We start from the raw sequence: 15,807 nt of genomic DNA, 5'->3' as shown, positions 1-15,807 counted from the left end.
GGGCCAGCACAATAAGCTAGGGATCAAACCCCCAGTCACTGTGTCTGCCTAAGCAGGCACTTTACATCACTGAGCTATCTGGCCGGCCCTAAGAAAAGCGAGCTTTGACAGCCTTGGACCTTGATACCATAAATCCCAGCTAATTCCAATTAGAATGTTGTGTAAGAAGAAGCTGAAAATATTAGAACTCATTTTCCCCACACTTCTAATTGTATTAAATGTTTTAAAATATAAATGCTATTTAATGAATTTTTAATTGATAAAATATAAAATAAGATGTTAAATTAAACATTCATAGTCATATCCATGCTGTTATTCAGTGCAAGTAAAAACAATGGAGCAAGACATAAACCTGGACACACGAGGGTGGAAAGAACAATGAATGTCAAGTTAAAATCTGAATTAATTATGCTTTCATAACTAAAATGTAAAGCCCCATTCCTAGTCCTATCACCCTTGCATTTCATAATCTGAAGAAATGACTTGAATCTCTTTCCAGGTTGCTTTTGTAAAAACCTGAATCTTCTTTGCAGGAATACATGTACAGTATTCCAAATAAACCATGTGCACAGGCAGAAGAGAAGGATTTTTCTTAGTTATGAACTCACAATGTGATTGGTTAGAACTTACAATCCACGTCATTAGATGATTTGTATATAGTACCAGTGCCAAGCCAGTGTGCTGTTCCTAAAACCCTGGTCCCCAGAAACTGAGAATAGTACAGCTGCCTTTGCACCTGCTCAGCTTTATTTCACTTGCCTCTTAGGACCCTTGCATGGGTGCATGGTGTCACTTTGCAGAGCAAACTTGACATTTGTCTCTGATTACAAAAGTTTGACAGTATTCTGATGAATAAATTGAAATGTCTGTAGAACTAAAATGTGTGCTGGTGAATATTTGAATTTCAAGCAATAAAAATAGAAGCTCCTCATAAAACATTGACTTAGATGCTTGATATCTTTCCTTAGATGAGTGGCTGTGTTCCCCCTTAGACTATGAATTCCGATTACAGATTCAGAAGCAGAAGGGTGCTCAGTTTCAGTTTCCCATTCATCCCAGACCTGTTTGATTTTCTGGCCAAGGATTGCAAGACCCTGTCTGCTCATTGCCTCTCTGTGCCACTCTGTCCTCTGCATCCCAGGGATGTGTCTTACACCAGCATTACGGCGCTGCCATCCAAAGGCCTGGAACATCTGAAGGAGCTGATAGCAAGAAACACCTGGACTCTTAAGAAACTGCCACTTTCCTTGAGTTTCCTTCACCTCATCCGGGCGGATCTTTCTTATCCAAGCCATTGCTGTGCTTTTAAGAATCAGAAGAAAATCAGAGGGTAAGTGTCAGGGGCCTAGTGATGACAGGACATGATGGAAGTTACATTAATTTCTAGGTTTGGAGAAGAATCCCTGTGACTTGAGAATCAAGTAGAAAAGAATGAGGAGCATCTGTGGAGCAGGAAATCCACGAGATATGATGCCTGTGAATGAAAAGTGGCAGCTCAGGGGATGGAAGGCAAGAAGAGATGAGACAGCAGGAAAGTTGTGGCCTGGTCACGTAACTTTGGGGAGGTTACACAGACATGACTGCTGTTTCATGTTTCTAGAAGCAACACATGTTAGACACCAACAGGAAGGACAAGCTTACTAACACAAGCAGGTGGACTGCCTTATCAGTCTGGGCCCTGCCAGTGTCACAGCTCACTGATTACATGGGACAGGCTTGGCCCTAAGCTTGCTTTGTACCCCAGTCCTACCAGTCTCCAGTTGTTATGTACCTACCCTGAGCTTCTAAAAAAGAGGATCATAAAGCCATCATTTAGAGGGGTTTTGAGAAGCTGAAAGAAGAAGCTGAACAGAGAATATCTGGAATGGGATGGCCTGGGATAATGTAAGTTCTCCATAAACATTAACTGTGGTATACGGTATTTTAATATCTGTCTGCATAGGAGACTGCAAAGGAAGGTGCTTTTTCTCTATATAGTTTGTTGCTCTCACTTCTGCCCACCCTTGTACCTGCACATGTCCCTCTCTATGGCTTGTACCGTTCCCTGTTCTCCTACTTCCACCTTAACTCGTCTCTATTTCAGTCCATCTCAGCTTCGGCATAAGCATCTGCTGACTGACTTGCTGTACTCATATTTATTATTAGAAAAGGGCTGGGACCCAGTTGCGAAGGCAGAAGCAAACAAAAACATTTAACCACTGTACAAAAAAGACCCACATGGGCCTAAAACTGCAGGAAACCAGGAGGAGGACACAGAGACAATGACAGCAGCGGCTGCACTGACGCCACATGGCACCCTCTAGGAAAGGGTCAGAGATGAGTAGGAAGCTGAAGTACACCACAGGGCAGGGTCCGAGTCTCTCGTTGGCCTCCAAATACACTAGAACAGCAACCCACTGGGCATTTTAACAGACTTTGGTAGAGATCAACCAATCTCTGCTCAGCAGCTGAATCAAATTAAACAATTTCTTATAAGTCTGATGAGCGACAGAAAAACTGAATCTTTATGAATGTATCCGCATGGGAGCTTCCATTTATTTATTTATTCAACAAATATTTATTTAGCATCTCCTCCATGGCTGGCGCTCTCCTGCCTACAATAGCAGGTAGGACAGACAAGAGCCCCTCTTTGTTTTGTTCACAGTCTAATGAAGGAAACCAAAAAACAAACAGGGAAACATAAGAAAGTATCAGCTAGTGCTTTGAAATAAACAAACACAAGGGTCAGACAATTTGTTTAAGGAGATCAAGGAATACTCTTCTAGAGCCAGCCAAATAGCTCAGAGGATTAAAGTGCCTGCAAGCAGGTGCAGGGGTCAGAGGTTCAATGCCTGGGCCTGCTATGCTGGCCCTGCTCCCAGGGCACGCTGAGAAGGCGATTGAAACTGGGTGTGGTGGCACGTGCTTGTAATCCCAGCTCTTCGGAGGCTGTGAACAGGTGGATCATTACGATCTACTATGCAGTGAGACCCTGTACACCTGTAGATCCTTCCCTAAAAAATACAAAAAAAAAAAAAAAAAAAGACTCTTCTGAGAGACATTTGAGTTTTTTGGGTTTGTTTTTTGTTTTTGTTTTTTTTAACTTTATACAAGTACTAAATTTATTGAGACATCATGAGATTAACACAAGTTATCTGTGGCCTCCACAAGAGGTGGTCAAAGTGGTGGCTATTAACTTCCAGACATTTATTAGTGTGATAAACTGCTGCTCTGGTAACCTTGTTCAATGAGACTGCTGCACATGTATTTTCAGTTGCTTCTCCATGGGCCGGCAGTGTTGGTGGGGTATTCTGCGATACATGACATCCTCTGGGGTCCCCCGTACGAGGATGACACCACCTTTGGAGTTCAACTCTTTCAGCTGTCAACTTTTAGACATCTGAGTTTAAAACTGAAAAAGGAATACAGGCAGCCATGTATTTCTAGGTGTGGCTAGGAATATGGAATTCTAGAACTCCTAATAATAATAATAATAACCAACGCATAGTAGCAGTCATGTAGGTGTAACCCTTTATGACATACTCATTATCCTTTTTGCAAATGAATAAATTAAAGTTCAGAGACATGCCCTAAGCAAAACAGCTAGTAACTAGTACAGCCACATGCTAGCCTAAGTTGGCTGCTTTCTTATCACTGCTATTTGTGGTTTCGCTGCTTTGTTGAAGTGACTGTAGATGAGACATAAGACTGGTGTCACTGGATCACACTAGGTGAGAGGTGGCAGGCAATGATGTGGGTGGGACAGGCCCAACCAGGTCATGTAGAGTCTTACAGAGTCCTATCCCCCGGAGTAAGTAGCTTCCGTAGGTTTCTAAACATTGCAGATTGTAAGTAAGTGGTGATTCATTTCTGTCCCCTTGCAGAATCCTTGAGTCCTTGATGTGTAATGAGAGCAGTTTCCGGAGCCTACGTCAGAGAAAGTCTGTGAATGCCTGGAATGGCCCTACCTACCAAGAATATGAAGATCTGAGTGACAGCAGAGTGGAATACAAGCAAAACTCCAATCTCCAGGACACACACAGTAGCTCGCATTATTATGTCTTCTTCGAAGAACAAGAGGACGAGATCATAGGCTTTGGCGAGGAGCTCAAAAATCCCCAAGAAGAGACTCTACAGGCCTTTGACAGTCATTATGACTACATTGTGTGCGGGGACAATGAAGACATGGTGTGCACCCCCAAGTCTGATGAGTTCAATCCTTGTGAAGATATCATGGGCTACAGGTTCCTGAGAATTGTGGTGTGGTTTGTGAGCCTGCTGGCTCTCCTGGGAAATGTCTTTGTCCTGTTTATCCTCCTCACCAGCCACTACAAACTGACTGTCCCACGCTTTCTCATGTGCAACTTGGCCTTTGCAGACTTGTGCATGGGGATATACCTGCTCCTCATCGCCTCTGTGGACCTCTATACCCACTCAGAGTACTACAACCACGCCATCGACTGGCAGACCGGCCCTGGCTGCAACACAGCCGGCTTCTTCACTGTCTTCGCCAGTGAGCTGTCAGTGTACACATTGACAGTCATCACCCTGGAGCGCTGGTATGCCATCACCTTCGCTATGCGCCTGGACCGGAAGCTCTGTCTCAGGCATGCATACGCCATCATGATTGGTGGCTGGATTTGCTGCTTCCTTCTTGCCCTGCTCCCTTTGGTGGGAATAAGTAGCTATGCCAAGGTCAGCATCTGCTTGCCCATGGACACGGAGACCCCTCTTGCTCTTGCATACATTGTCCTTGTTTTGTTGCTCAACATTGTCGCCTTCATCATTGTCTGCTCCTGTTATGTGAAGATCTACATCACAGTCCGAAATCCTCAGTACAACCCTGGGGACAAAGACACCAAGATTGCCAAGAGGATGGCAGTGTTGATCTTCACTGACTTCATGTGCATGGCTCCCATCTCATTCTATGCTCTGTCTGCAGTTATAAACAAGCCTCTCATCACTGTCACCAACTCTAAAATTTTGCTGGTTCTCTTCTATCCCCTTAACTCCTGTGCCAATCCATTCCTCTACGCCATTTTCACCAAGGCCTTCCAAAGGGATGTGTTCATCCTGCTCAGCAAGTTTGGAGTCTGTAAACATCGGGCTCAGGTTTACAAGGGCCAAAGAGTTTGTTCAAAGAACAGTACTGGTATTCAGCTCCAAAGGGTCACCCAGGGCATGAGGCAGAGTCTCCCCAACATGGAAGATGCCTATGAACTGCTTGAAAACTCCCACCTAACTCCAAATAAGCAGGGTCAAATAACTGAAGAGTATAAGCAAACAGTTTTGTAAACTTAACCCATGCTTTTCACAATGGTAGGGGAATTTACACAAGGCTGGTTTTATTGACTGTGCATTGCAATCCTGTGGTGCGTGCGCGCACGCACACACACACACACACACAGTTGACCTAATTCTTGTACAGATTATGTTTCATGGAACTAGAGTTCATCTTCAGATAGTAACCAGCATTAAACTAATCTGCCTCCAAGAAGGAGGAGACACTACCAGCACATCTGAATTCAGGTGATGTCAAAATAGTCTGCACTCTCCAGAGGACTTGCTTGAGTTTAGAGATGGCCCTGTGTGACATGTTCAGCAAATATCAACAGAATCATGATAACATTGATCTTCTCACTTTTATATAGAATTTCATACTAAAGATGGAGCAAATCGCCAATGCTGTTAATTTATTTGATGACTACACTATAAAATCAGCCCTGCATTGGCTCAGATCAACTTCATATTCCCTGAAATGACTAAAGAGAACTTAAGATCCCTAAAACTGAAAAGCTTAACAAGAATAAATGTCATGCAACAGCTGTGGTGAGTCCTGAAGAAGGGGAAAATGTTAGTGTTAAATTGTGTTTTGGGGCCACAGAAGTACTAACGGTCTCTTCACTAGGTTCTACCTAGTATGACCCAGCTGGTACTGCCTGGCAGCAGAAGCTGGTAACCTTTCACCTCATCTGGCCTAGCCACCTTTCTTGGCCAGACTCATGGCCTAAGAGATTTGAACTCTAGAAAGTATTTCTAAATAGAAAAGCATTTCTAAGCACTGGCCAGATAGCTCAGCAGTCTAAAGCGCCAGCCGTAGGACCGGGTTCGATCCCCGGGGCACACTGAGACAGTGACTAAGACTGGGTGTGGCAGCACGCACCTATAATTCCATTGCTTGGGAGGCTGAAAACAGAAGGATCACTATGAGTCTGATCTGTGTAGTGAGACCCTGGAGACCCTGTACTAAATACATTAAAAAAGAAAAGAAAAGCATTTCTAAATAGGGCTCAAGGGCAGAACATACTTAATCACCTGTTGACTTACATAGCAGGTTGGATACCAATTATAAGATTTTAAACAAGTCACAGGGCCTTGAAAGTCTAAACAGAAATGAGCTGAGCAGCTTTTTCCATTTAAAATTTCTCTCTCTCTCTCTCCCCCTGATATCTTTAATGCAAAAAATATATTTCTGTGACAAAAATAAAGAAGAGCACTAATTAAGGTGAATTTTTTTTCCCTTATTTTGTAGAGCTGCTTTCTCCCTCTTTTTGGAACCTAGACATTAGAAACAGGAATTTTTTTCTTTCTTTCCTTTTTGATCATGATGTCTGAAACAAAAATTCTGTTGAAAGGACTGGCTACAAATCATTCATCTACTGCTAGAACTGACTAAAAATAGTTATTATTTATATAGTAGGATAAAAAGTATTTTTGCAAATGTAGCATTACAATCTGCAGAGCCATTTGAAAACATTTGTCATCAAGGATTGTTTCTTTGCCATTTTCAGCCTACAATCCCACACAGACACTGCCAAGAGAGATAACCTTTTCTGCTTATATTGCCAGCTTTTTCTAGCCCCCTTGCTTACTGGACATAAAACCTTTATTTTTCATCAGTACTTTTTTACTTAAGGCAGCCAGGAACTTATCTATGGATATACATGCCAGGCTACTTTCCTTGGCAGCCCCTTAATTTCTTGTTAGAAGAGTCTCCAAGTAGAAATGGCATTTGCTTCTCATTGCATGCAGACTATACTTTGAAACAAGTGGGTTTTTCCATTTAAAGTCTGTAGAATGGGATTACTGGGCTCTCAACAATGGGCCCCACCTGACTCACCCAGAAGATCTCTACAACCATAATCTTCCCTGATAACCACTGACACTTGTACAACTCCATAGAACTAGCACACCATCTAAAATCATGGTTTCCTATCAGTTCTCACTGATACCTAATGAAATTAAACAAATGTGTTAATTTTTGGCATGTGCTTCTCATAATATTTTAAAGCATCCACAGATAATGTATTTTGTCTTGAGTAACTACACTAATATTTTGGAAACATTCCAAGAAGAATGACTTCAAGAATTACTAAAATTTATAACCACAACATGAAATAAATTTTCTTCATCTGAAATGACTGTGCTGAGTCCTACTGTTTTTTCAATATGTAAGTTTCTTTTGGGAATTATGTGTTAAGACTCAAGAGGGAAGACAATTGGCACATTTGCTAATGACTCCTTACTGATAAATCAGTTGATGACTATCAGTTGATAAGAAATATAGACTTGTATCTTGATTATAAATAATCTTTATGTGGGAAATAAACCTACTCCTGATTGAGCTATGCTTCTTTGACAATGATTCCTAAAGAAAAAAACAAAACAATATATGAAGTAAATGTTTAGTATTGACCCTAAGATGTAAATAGTGCTCTAATGAAGTTAATAAATGTATACATCCAGTTCAGGGTTCACTTTAACTAGAATTTTTTAATTAACTGAAGAGAGACCCAAAGTAGTGAGGATAAACACCTATGTGTTTATCTATTGTGACTCAATAGATGTCACAAAGTTCATGTCCGACAGCTCGTGCATGTTGCTGAAAGGAGTAGCTCTCAAAACACGCTCTCAAAGTTCATTGACTCTTGCAATCTTGGTAATCTATTTTGTTTATTGTGTAATAAAAGCGGCCATTTAGAAGAGTATATTAAAGGATAACCGCATAAGATAAGCAATAGGGGACTGTGAAAAGAAAAAAACTACAGCCATAAGAATTTTTTTCACTTTATTTATTAGTAATAGATTGCACGTTGTAAAAAATATTGACAAACTTAAGTGAATATAACAATAAAAACTGTCTAAAATAAACATGAAGAGATAGTTCACAGATCAGTAATATAACAGTTCAAATTGTACCAAAATCCAGAAACTTATATTCATATAATTAGAATTCTCAAAGTAGAAAGAGGTAGGCAATAAATATTTAAAGATTTAAAATTTCTGAATTTACTTAAAATGATAGCACCACAATTTCAAGAAAAATGAACCTTTTACACAAGAAATATGAAAATCATACCAAGATACAAAAAATGAAATTTGTCCAAAAATAATTGTGAAGAAAAGAATCAACAAGAAAAAAATAATAGCTATGAAAGAACAAAATTCAATAGCATTTTATTCCATACTAGAAAAAAAAGAGCAAGTGGGTACAAAAACAGACTTATTTATTCAAAGGACTAAAAAAAAAAGATCTGTCCTCATTGAATTTTATACTTAGCAAACATACCTTTGAAAATTAAAATATTTTCCAGTAATACAAACTCAAAATATTCTAATACCTCCAGACATAGCATATAGAAAATAGCAAAGACCATAATCCAGAAGGCAAGAGAAGTTGCTGTATGGTCCTAGATAAAGAATAAAGAGCTCTCAAAATGGTAGTTTTGCAGGACTATGTAAAATATAATTATATTAGATAAACCCACTTAAAAGGTCATTGAAGATTTCCATAAAACAGTATCAACCTTATGTCAGGTTATATACATATTTTTTCATGTGTGTAAGTATGTGTGTGTGTAAAAGACAAGGAAGAACTAATATAAAGTCAATGGAAAATGGAAATATACTTTTTAAACTTTCTAATACTAGGAGAAAATATAATACCATGTCTTATAAATAGATTGTAAGTCAAAGAAAGAGTATAAATCATAAAACAAAAATTAAACAATATTCAGAAAATTAAATATTAATTCAAAATTAAATATTTTGAAATATTAAAAAATTAAAATTAAATTGTGAGTCCAACTAAAAAGCCAGAATGTTGTATATCATATGTATGAATCTGTGATCAATTCAGAGTACTCACATAGTATTTGATTAGGTTAATATACACAAAAACATCAACTAAGAAAAAGTTTTCATGATAGTAAAGAATTACTAAGAATGAACTATAACAAAAACACCGGAATAGCAAATATATGACCAGCACTTCTAACAGTTTAGGGACAGGATATCGCACAAAGTTCTAGTATGTGGTGGATGTGGACAGTGTCCATGATGCTTACTGGTGGTCAGGTGTCACTTGTGGACTGAGCCACTGCTATTTCCTTGATATCCACCCTGTAGACTCTGACAGAATCATGACCCATAGGGTGCAGGAGAAGTCCATTTGTAGAGTATGCTGATGGAAATATTTTGCTGCTGTGTATAAAAGAATAATTAAAAGACTGTTGTTGTATATCTCTTTTTCCTCCTATGTTTAATTGTTTGCCCTATTTGGTGGGTTCTTTCCATTCTCATTCATGGTGTTGTGGTCGTTTTGATCTCTCTTTAGGATATCTTTTAGTAGTCTGTATAGGGTTGGCTTTGGCGTCATGAAATTCTTTAGTTGTTCTTTGTCATGGAAGTATTTCACTTCTCCATCAAACTTGAAGAGAGTTTTGCAGGGTATAGTAGTCTGGGCTGGAATTTGTTTTCATAGAGAACTTAAGTTCTCTCCTCCATGCTCTTCCTGACTTCATGGTTTGTGAAGTCTGCCATTATTCTGATGGGCTTTCCCTTAAGTGTGATCTGTTTCTTCTCTCTGGTGCCTTTCAGTATATTGTTCTTGTGCTGCATTTCTGGGATCCTGACTGCTATATATCTTGGCATTTTTTAATTGGGTTGTTGTTATTTGGAGTTCTGTATGTTTCAGTTACCTGAATGTCAGATTGTTTCCCCACATTTGGGAAGTTTTCTGCTATTACTTCTGCTCATATTCTTTTTATATCATTTGTATTGACTCCTTTCTCATTGATGCCTATTAGTCTCACGTTGTTCATCTTTGCATCATCTTGCAGATGTTGAATTATTTTTTTCCTGCATCCTAGTTGTTTTTAAGAGATCTTTTCTTACCCTTTCACTAGCTGCAATTGTGTCTTCAAGGTTTGAAAGTCGATTTTCACTTTCATTCAGATGGTTCTGCCAGCTAGTGATTGAGGTTTTAATTTCCTGTATAGCACTTTGAATTTGCTTCATGCATTCTATTTCTTTTCTATATTGTTCATTCAAGGATTCCATCATTTTTCTATTCTCTATTTTTTATCAGTGTCTTCTTTAGAAGCACTTAGTACTTCTTTCATTATAGTTATCATTTTTTTAATATCAGAAATTATTTCTGATCTGATTTCCTCTATACCTTTCTGCAGTTGTTTTTCTACTCCAGATGCTATTATTTCAGAGATTTCAGGTGTGCGTTTTCCAATTTCTTCTATACTATTGTCTCCTGCATTTGTTCTGGGTGGGCTTGGGCCTGAGAATGCATTTCACTCTTTCACTTTGTCATTTTGTAGAGCACTGTCTTCTGACTTTTGGTGTAGAGCTTTGGTGCAGTTATTACCTTAGCACCAGATTCGGATCCACCAGGTTCAAACTTGTCCATGTGGGTGTGGCTTGGCTCTGGCTGCTGTGCTCCACTTCTTCCTGCTGCAGCCCTTGGAGGTGAACCCTCTGTGCCACTCTGGCAAGATGTTCTGCTCCTGGATCAGCTGGGTGGGTCTTGCCTCCAGCCTCTCTGCAGGGAGTTCTGCTGCAGGGTTCCACACCAGGCCTGTCTGATGGAGGAAGTTTTACACACACACACACACACACACACACACACACCTAGCCTGGGTGCTGGCTGGAGTGAAAATTTTTAAAAGCAATAATAGTTTGAGACCACATACTCCTATCAGTTTGAGGTCTTCTGAGAGAACTATTATAACCCAATAGAGTGATTCATTCAAAGAGCTATAAGAGTTCCAGCTCGAAGCGGTGGGCTGAGTCCTTGCATCTACCAACCTTCAGCTTTCAAGTTCCACTGAAAGGACAGCAAAGAAATAAAAATGAGATCAAATCAAGAAACTGTATGGTGAGTAGGAGGGACAGACACACCAGCGAAAATTGACGACTTTCTGAAAGGGGACAAGTATATGGCTTTAAGTTGGCAGATAACTCAGGGTAGAGGAAGCTGTGATCTCTGGCACCTTCTCAAGATCAGGATACAGCTGTGCAGGATGTTGTCTTCCTTAAAGAGTCCCAAGGAGAACTTTGAGCTTGAAGATCACAGAAGAGCTGGCTGGGAAAATAAATTGAAAATGTGTATCACATGGGGCCTCCCAGCCCTCCTCAGTCCAGTCATCCAGGACAAGGGACATTCAGTGCTCTCTGCAAGCTGAAGTCAAGATTTTCAAGAAAATGAATTGTCATTGTAGACAAGGAAGCCGGTCCAAGCATCCCACAATAACAGTAAGCTGTACTATTTTTTTTAAATTAGTAGGCAAAACTTAAAGGCATTTTGGCAAAGTGAGAATTCCAAACCTAGAATGACAGAAGGACCATAAATTAAAGTGGAAGACATCTCCTAAAATATTAAACAAAGATGTGAGACATGAAATGAAGTTAAAAGATACAATGATTGTCTGAGATGTTTAGAGAAAGCAAAAAAGACATAATAACCAAGAGAATAGAAGAATTTCTTCAGCTGGTAAAGTTTGATAGTGATCTCTTACCGCTAAGGGGTGTGAATGAAAAGACTCACACTAGACTAATATTTTAATGAAAATAAAATTTTTTAAGTACAAGTTTATACATGCTTATTTTCTTTCACATCAGAGCCATTCTTTCTAATATTCCCTGTGTGTGTGTGTGTGTGTTTAATTTTAGGGAAGGGTCTACAGGGCGTTCAGGGTCTCACTACTAGATCGGATGTGTAGTGATCCTCCTGTTTACAGCCTCCCAAGAGCTGGGATTAGAGGCATGCACTCCCATGTCCAGTCTCAACTGCTGTCTCAGCACACCGCGGGGGCAGGGGTGGCACTGCAGGCCCAGGGATCAAACCCCTGGCCCCTGAGCCTGCTTTCAGGTGCTTTAATCTGCTGGGCTAGTTGGTCAGCCCCATCCAATATGCTTTTTTGAAAAATTATTTTATTTCAAGTTATATGTCAGATGAAATGTAATTTCCTTTTCAATGTATCCTAGTATACTATTGGTATTATAGTTAAGAATATTTGTACGTTATAGTATTATAAATACTGTTGAAAAAAAAATACTGTTGAGCCTCCATTTTTTTTAATGTATTTGGTACAGGGTCTCACTATGCAGCTCAGATTCATAGTGATCCTCCTGTTTACAGCCTCCCCAGCCCTGAGATTATAGGTGTGCACCACCACACCATGTCTCAGTGGCCAGCTCAGCACACCCGAGGGGCGGGGCTGGTGCAGCATGTAGGGCCAGGCATCGAACCCCAGTCCCTGCACTTGCCTACGCAGGTGCTTAGTCTGCTGAGCTATCTCGCCAACCCATATGTATCAGTTTTTAAAAAGAGATGGCTAAGTAGTAAGTAGTACAGAAACCATATAGTGACATATTAAGAATTCACTAATAGGGCGGGCGGCGGGGCGCTAGTGCCCGGTCCCTGTCCCCTGTCCCCTGTCCCCTGTCGTGCTGGGCTTGTCAGCAACTCCGTCCTTCAGGGCAGACTTCGTTAGTGGAGAAGCGCAGGGACTTTTGGAATTGTCTGAGGAGAAGAGATGCTGGTTTGTTGAATCAGTTGCAAGAACGGGACAAGCAGATCAGTGACCTGAGGCTGGATGTAGAAAAGACTTCTGAAGAGCGCCTGGAGACTGACAGCCGGCCCAGCTCTGGGTTTTATGAACTGAGTGACGGGGCTTCAGGATCCCTTTCCAACTCCTCCAACTCGGTGTTCAGTGAGTGCTTATCCAGCTGTCACTCCAGTACTTGCTTCTGCAGCCCCCTGGAGGCAGCCTTGACTATCTCAGATGGTTGCCCCAAAGCGGCAGATGTGAATCCCAAGTACCAGTGTGACCTGGTGTCTAAGAATGGGAACGACATCTATCACTATCCCAGCCCCCTGCACGAGGTGGCTGTGCAGAGCCCGATGTTCCTCCTGTGTCTGGCGGGCACCCCTCTCAGGGAAGAGGAGCAGCTTGAGAACCCGGCCGCTGACCTTTGTGTTGGACCCGAACTAGATGTCGCCAAAGCAGATGGCTCCTTACCATCGCCGAGCAGTCTGTGGCCTGCCTCCCGTCCTTCATTCAGTAAGAAAATGGATGGCTACATTTTGAGCCTGGTCCAGAAAAAGCCACATCCTGTAAGGACCAACAAACCCAGGACCAGCGTGAGTGCAGACCCCACGAAAGGGCTTCTGAGGAATGCGAGCGTGTGTGTCCGGGCCGCCGGGAGCAGTGGCACGCAGGTCAGCGGTGTAAACCTGAAGAATGCGAAGCTGGTGTGTCTGCCCTCTGGCGGAATGCCCTCTCCGGAAAGCTCGACTTTCTCCCCGCTGAAGCAGTGGTCGAAGGACCCCAAGGCAGAACTGGAAGGCAAGAGGCTGATAGTGTCCGAGGGTTGCTTAGCAGGCGCTGCGTTGGAGCTCCCAAGCAAACACCTCCCCAGAAATGCCAAGGCAGCCTCCCAGGATCAGGCTTGGGGTCCTGCCGCCCCGGGGGCAGGAGAGTCCCTGAAAGAAAGCGGTCAGGCCCCGGCTGCCGCTCACAAGGAGAGCCCCGGCCAGGGCCCCGGGCCCACGCCGGAGCACAAAGCCGCGCAGCCCCCGAAGAAGATGGCTCCCAAGAGCAGCCTGCAGCCCGCCCTGGCTCCCGGTCCTGCCCCGCTGCTGCCCGCAGCCTTTGTGGCGGAGGAGAGGCCGGCCTTGGACTTCAAAAGCGAGGGCTCTTCCTCCCAAAGCCCGGAGGACGGCCCCCTGGTGAAGGCGCAGTTCGTCCCGGGGCAGCAGCCGGCGGCCCGGCTCCCCCGCGGCCACAGGAGCGCGGGCGGCGCGCGGAGCTCCACCCTGCGGCCGCGCGGCCAGGCTCCCCCGGGGCTGGACAGTGGCCTGCCCACGGTCAGGGAGAAGGCCCGCGCCGCTGGCAAGAAGTGTCGCTTCCCCGACGACTTGGATACAAACCGGAGACCCAAGAGGGCCTCTTGCAAGGGCCGGAAGGGAGGAGGCGGGGCCCCCGAGGCCCTGCACGCAGGCCGGCTGGTGGGCGCAGGAGGCCCCAGGGCCGGAAGCAAGGCGCACGGCCACGGACGGGAGGCCGTGGTGGCCAAACCTAAGCACAAACGAACCGATTACCGCCGCTGGAAGTCCTCGGCCGAGATCTCCTACGAAGAGGCCCTGTGGAGGACCCGTCGGGCGCGCCGCGAGCAGCACGTGGGCGTGTACCCCGTGCCCGTGCCGCTGCCCTACGCCAGCCCCTACGCCTACGCCGCCAGCGACTCCGAGTACTCGGCCGAGTGCGAGTCCCTCTTCCACTCCACCGTGGTGGACACGAGCGAGGACGAGCAGAGCAACTACACCACGAACTGCTTCGGCGACAGCGAGTCCAGCGTGAGCGAGGGCGAGTTCGTGGGCGAGAGCACCACCACCAGCGACTCGGAAGAGAGCGGGGGCCTGATTTGGTCCCAGTTTGTGCAGACTCTCCCGATGCAGACGGTCGCCGCGCCGAACCCCACAAAAACCTTCGTCAAAATTAAGGCTTCGCACACCCTCAAGAAGAAAATCCTACGCTTTCGGTCTGGCTCTTTAAAGCTCATGACCACAGTTTGAGTATCCCTGATGTGCGGCGGCTTTCCCCTTAGCTTCTGATGCAAGGGGGAAGAAAGTGATGTCTTAGTTTTTGCGTAACGCTTTCACGAAATTGCTTTTACTGAGATAAAACCAAGGTAAATTATGTTTCCTCTTTATGTATAGACACTAGTGCCTTTAATGGAAGGTAAAGGATGTGTTGCTAGTTAGAAGTAAATATTGAGATTGTAATGGTAATTGTGAATGAGTTTTGTGCTCTCAGCTGATTTTAATTTTCAGAGCATCTGGTAAGGTACAGGTTTAGACCTTTACATTTTAGTGGGATGAGACATTTTGCTCCCAAGGTCAGTCAGGTGGGTGGAATTTTTTAGGACTTTTGTCTTTTGATTCTTCAGGGCAGAGCCTCTGCAAGGGCTTCTGGTGGCATGGCACTGCCCGAGGCAGACTTTTTTATGCCTTTTTATACTACAGTCGGCATTTGTCATATCTTCCCCAGTCTGTTTGCTTCTCAGAACTGTGCTGTTCACTGGACTTGGAACTTGTAGACCAGATCCCAAATCCAGAGGTGGCAGTCTGGACAGGGGCTCTGGTATTACTTTCAAAGGACTCCCAAAACCTTTTGCCACACTTGGTGCCTGGGGCCTGGTTATAGTAACTTCTTCCTGGGCCATATAGCCAGCATTTTGATGCCTTTCTAGCCTTCTCTTAATTTGTAGCAAATACAATAATTGGAGAACTTGCCTTTGGGGTAAAATGTTGGTACGCTGGTAGAGAGAAACTCACTCTACATCCAATAACTTTTGGGCATGATTCTAAGCCTGGACTTGCCCGCCGAGCACTGTGCAACCTAAGCTTTGGCCTGAACAGTAGTGCAATCCAGTCCAGATTGGACCACTGACCTTAGCTGGAAGGGCTTACTTTTTTTTTTTTTTGGTGAACAGTATTGTGTAAAATTGTTCTTTTTATATCAATATATG

General features: G+C 43.3%; 1 protein-coding gene and 1 pseudogene across 3 annotated transcripts in view; both read left to right on the top strand.

Moving 5' to 3' along the window:
• The window catches only part of Tshr (thyroid stimulating hormone receptor), a 226,920-nt gene extending 220,815 nt beyond the window's left edge, over positions 1–6,105 (top strand). Inside the window, exons 9-10 of one of the 2 annotated variants that reach the window (XM_004624709.2) lie at positions 1,142–1,330; positions 3,864–6,105. In XM_004624709.2, the coding sequence (XP_004624766.1) occupies positions 1,142–1,330; positions 3,864–5,274 (1,600 nt within the window). In that variant the 3' untranslated portion in view covers positions 5,275–6,105. The remainder of the gene's footprint in view (positions 1–1,141; positions 1,331–3,863) is intronic. The other variant, XM_023702145.1, reaches the window with a different exon arrangement.
• Positions 6,106–11,704: 5,599 nt separating this feature from the next.
• LOC101560655 lies at positions 11,705–15,799 on the top strand (annotated as a pseudogene). Its single transcript, XR_001117289.2, has 2 exons — positions 11,705–11,764; positions 12,737–15,799. The product of XR_001117289.2 is annotated as a dapper homolog 1 pseudogene (transcript).
• The last annotated feature ends 8 nt before the right edge of the window (positions 15,800–15,807 follow it).

This window comes from Octodon degus, unplaced genomic scaffold, assembly GCF_000260255.1.
Source record: "Octodon degus isolate 3935 unplaced genomic scaffold, OctDeg1.0 scaffold00007, whole genome shotgun sequence".
Lineage (NCBI taxonomy): Eukaryota > Metazoa > Chordata > Mammalia > Rodentia > Octodontidae > Octodon > Octodon degus.
This window is presented reverse-complemented; position numbering and strand designations above follow the sequence as displayed.